Here is a 4,447-nt window from a genome sequence, read left to right as displayed (position 1 = left end):
TATGGCACGACATGTGCGCAGGAAAGAAAATCTCTAAGCCAAAACCCTAACCCCAACTTGCACGGTTTTGTGAAATTTACTAAACAAAATTTGCTTTTCGCCATGCCACATGATTGTACTTCCTCCGTTTCTAAATGTAAAAAGTCATATATTTGTCCTAAATCAAACTTCTTAAATTTTGACCAAGTTTATAGAAAAATTATCAACATATCAAATATGTATACAATAAAAATGTATATCAAGGATGGATTTAACAAAAACTAATTTGAAGTCGTAGATGTTTATAGATTTTTTATATATACTTGGTCAAACTTTAAGAAGTTTGACTTACGGCAAATTAGGATTTTTATATTTAGGAACAAAGATAATAGTTTTCAATGTGACTTTGCATGTCCAAAGGGTCAAAATGCTATAGAAGTAGAAAAAAAGATTTTTGTAGAATGAGAGATTTCGGATAAGTTGAGCAATCTCTCTTTGCCGGAAAAAGAGAAAATATTTGGCAGTGTTTTCTTATGTTGAGATTTGACAATCAGAAGAAGCAATGGTTAAAATATATGCGGCAGTCTTCTAGTGCAATCGGTGCACCTGACTGAAACAACACCTTATAAAAACTCACAACCTGAACTTTATATGCATCCTTCATATCACAAAATTTAGTTTATAAAGTTCAACATACATCAGTAAAAACAAAAACAAAAAATTCGGCAATCATAGTGTTAATGGGCTTAATTCACATGCCTATCCATAGCATGAATTCGTTTTAGCTTCTCAAACTCTGAGTCGAATTTCAACTGATTTTTTTATATATGGATGGTCTTATGTCTAGTTACTCAATTATTTTCATTTTTTAAATATTTTTAGCTATTTTTTTTTGAGTAAAATGCATTAGAGGTCCTAATTCTTTCGTAAAAGTCCCAAGTGAGTCCCAATTCTTTGAAACTGCACATTTAAGTCCGAATTGTTTCATAAGTGGTTCAACACAGGTCCTAATGTGACTCGTACGCGTGTCTGCTGCCTACGTGACTACATGGACCCACATGTCAGATGACAAGGTGGACTTTTTTTTGCAAAACAACCCTCTATTCTTCCCTGCCCCCGAGCTTCATTCCCCACCAAGCTGCCCCCGACTCCTCACACTCCGGCGAGCCGAAGCGGCACTTCAGGCCCCCATCTCCCCAATCCTCCTGCACAACCAAATAATCAGCTTGCTTAATTAGCCTAGCCACTCACGGATCATTTCATGCTATCCTAGCTCTACATGATCCAAATCCATACGCATGTCAGTAGTAGTATTATGTTTACTGTCATCGTCATGTGCATGCCTAAGCATGTTGTTCTCATGGGAAAGACACGATTTCTTTTTTTGGAGACTGGAGAGGAAACAGATGGAAGGACTAATTAACTGTCTGCGGGATTGGGATTGTTGCTTACTGCGGCGCTCGATCTGACGCACGCAGATCGTGAAGGAAAAAAGGGGAAGAACGAGAGGAAAAAAAGACTGGAAAAACTGGAGAATTCACTAGAAATTGATTCCATCCACTGTGTGCTCAATCGTGGGCAGTCTTTCTCGCGGCATGCAGGCCGGCGTGCGTGCCACAAGAACAGCATCTCAGTTCTGAGATCCCATCTAGGCTATCTAGGCCAATAACTGAAACATGCACAATTCGATGCGAAATTGCAGTAACGAATTAATCTGTGTGAGGTTGATGCATTTGGTTGATGAATTACCTGGAGACTTCTTCCCAATGGGGGCCCTTGAGCCCCGCTTCTCGGAAGGGCGTCCATGTCGGGCCGGATCTTGGGCATGTCCAGCGTCTCCTCTCGCGGCCACCGGTTGCCCGCCGCCGACGACCCGCCCTCCTAGCCGTCCAGGCTCACGAACTCAGACGTGCTGGCGACGGCGCCACCGAGCTCCTCAGCCACCACCACCATCTGCTGCTGCTGTCCCGGCGCCGGTGCTGGCGTACGGCTGCTACGGGTCCATGCGGCCACGGCGGGGCAGGGGAGGCGTGCGAGTTACTGAGGAGAGGTCGAAGGCTCGGTTTCGGCTCGCAGGAGTGTGAGGAGAAGGGGCGGTCCGATGGGGGAAGGAACCTCGGGGGAGGGAAGAAACAGAGGAAGAGTTCTTTTGCAAAAATTAGTCCAACGTGTCACCTGACATGTGGGCCCAAATTGCCACGTAGGCAGCAAACACGTGCCCAAGCCACATTAGGACCTGTGTTGAATCAGTTATGAAACAATTGGTACTCAAACATGCAGTTTTAAAAAATTGGGACTAACTTGGGACCTTTATGAAAGAATTAAAACCTCCGGTGCATTTTACTCATGTTTTTCAGTCTAGGTGCACCAGCGCATGACAAGGCCGAGAATTATCTAATTGTCGTCATTAGTGAAAAGTGAAAACAGGCGGCATCGTGTAAGTTCTGATCTAAGGAAACCTATGTTTCTAGCGGATTTATTTACTGTGTAAATCTCAAAGTCCCGGCGTTCCGTTGGATCCTTTTCTTCTTTTCTTCTGCGAAGAGTGAAACTGCACATAGAGAACTCCCAGGCCGTACAGAAGAAAGGTCCTACTCCGTAGACTCATCGGGGGCTGTTATTCCTCAGGTGGGACCTACTTGGCACGAGCCTCTTTCTCTTGCTTTCTTGGCGTCTTTCGCTCAATCTGCAGAGCACGTACTGTCGGGTATCACGTGAAATGGCAGGATTCACATCTTTGTTTTCCTTTGAATTCTAGGCTTATGCAAAATGCCATGCTGGTCTGATCTCTGATTTTTGTTTTGAGTGGTCTGATCTCTGATGGATCATTGATTCACTCCCTAACCAGTTGTCCAGTTGCGCAAATCAGTGCTGCCTTGCAAAGATATGGGCCGTCTCTATCTAAACAGGCCAACAGCCCAAGTAAAATTCTCCATTTGAATTTCCTTTACCAGTCGCGAGTCGCGACGCTGCGTCCGTCGAAAAGGAAAAAAAGGTCCGAATTCCGCCATGGCCGGCAACAAGTTCTCGTCGTATCACCTCGCCGCCGCACTCCGGCGCGAGCCCGACCCCGCGGCGGCGCTCCGCCTCTTCCTCAACCCGTCGAGCGCCGCCGCCTCCCCTATTCCCACCCCGTTCCGCTACTCCCTTCGCTGCTACGACCTCATCATCTCCAAGGTCGCCGCCGCGCGCCTCTTTCCGGCCATGGAGTCCCTCCTCTCCAGTCTCCGCACCTCCTCCCTCAGCCCCCGCGAGCCTCTCTTATGCTGCGTAATCTCCGCCTACGGCCGCGCCCGCCTACCGGCCGCCGCCCGCCGCGCCTTCGCCCACCCAGCATTCCCCGCTCCCCGCACCTCCCGCGCCCTCAACACTCTCCTCCACGCCCTCCTCGTGTGCCACACTCCGCTCGACGAACTTTTCTCCGTTTGCCGCGATGCGGACGTCTCCCCGGACGCGTGCACCTACAACATCCTCATGCGCGCGGCGGCAGCGTCTGGCTCCGTGGATCACGCTCGCCTCCTGTTCGACGAAATGGTACAGCGACGGATCGCCCCGACTGTTGTCACGTTTGGCACCCTCGTCGCTGCGTTTTGCAGTTCTGGTCGGCTTGACGAGGCATTTGACTTGAAGGAGGCGATGGCTAGACAGTACAACGTGAGGCCAAATGCTCATGTTTATGCGAGTCTGATGAAGGGGCTCTGTCAGAGCGGTGATGCGGACAATGCGGTGAGGCTCAAGGAGGAGATGGCGGGGAACGCAGAGCTTGGGCTAGATTCAGCCATTTATGCGACGCTGGTAAGAGCACTGTTCCGGGTAGGGCGGAAAGGTGAGGTGGTTGGCTTGCTGGAAGAGATGAAGGGCAGGGGAATTGCGGTTGATAGAGTGGTGCACAATGCAATGATTGCAGGTTTCTGTGAGGATGAGATGGATTTGGATGCTGCATTTGTAGTGCTGGATGATATGCAGAAGAGTGGGTGTAAGGCAGATACGGTGAGTTATAATACTTTGGTTGCTGGGTTGTGCAAATTGGGGCGGTGGCGGGATGCAAATGAGTTGGTTGAGGATATGCCAAGAAGGGGCTGCTCCCCGGATGTGGTAACCTACAGGATGCTCTTTGATGGGATGTGTGCTGTTGGGGAGTTTCATGAGGCAAATCAGGTTTTGGATGAGATGGTTTTTAAGGGGTTTGCACCAAGCAAGGATGGTGTGAAGAGGTTTGTCCAGGGAATTGAGATAGAAGGGGATGTAGTGTTGCTCGAGTCAGCGCTGTGCCGTCTGGCAAAGGTGAATGCTTTGGAATCAAGTGGATGGGAGAAGGCTGTCGGTGGTGTGCTGCATGAACCTGCAGAGCTAATGTTAGATAAACAGCTGAATTCTGTAAGGTTGGTTGATTAGATGTCTGTATACTTTGATCAATCCAGCTGTAGTTGTGAAACAATTTATGCAAAAAAACAATTGTCTACCACTA

The 4,447-nt window shown here is 48.3% G+C and overlaps 1 protein-coding gene across 1 annotated transcript; it reads left to right on the top strand.

The window, feature by feature from the left end:
* The first annotated feature begins 2,929 nt into the window (after window positions 1-2,929).
* LOC100833167 (putative pentatricopeptide repeat-containing protein At1g53330) lies at window positions 2,930-4,447 on the top strand. Its single transcript, XM_003566381.3, has one exon. It carries the CDS (start codon window positions 2,989-2,991, stop codon window positions 4,372-4,374), a length of 1,386 nt encoding a protein of 461 aa, XP_003566429.1. The 5' UTR covers window positions 2,930-2,988; the 3' UTR covers window positions 4,375-4,447.

The sequence above is a fragment of the Brachypodium distachyon genome, chromosome 2, assembly GCF_000005505.3.
Source record: "Brachypodium distachyon strain Bd21 chromosome 2, Brachypodium_distachyon_v3.0, whole genome shotgun sequence".
NCBI classification, from domain to species: domain Eukaryota; kingdom Viridiplantae; phylum Streptophyta; class Magnoliopsida; order Poales; family Poaceae; genus Brachypodium; species Brachypodium distachyon.
Note: the sequence above shows the minus strand (reverse complement) of the source record. Positions and strands in the feature narration are given on the sequence as shown.

Bases quoted from the DNA above. Each gene is read 5' to 3' on its own strand.
- LOC100833167 (XM_003566381.3), top strand. From the start codon at position 2,989: ATGGCCGGCAACAAGTTCTCGTCGTATCACCTCGCCGCCGCACTCCGG.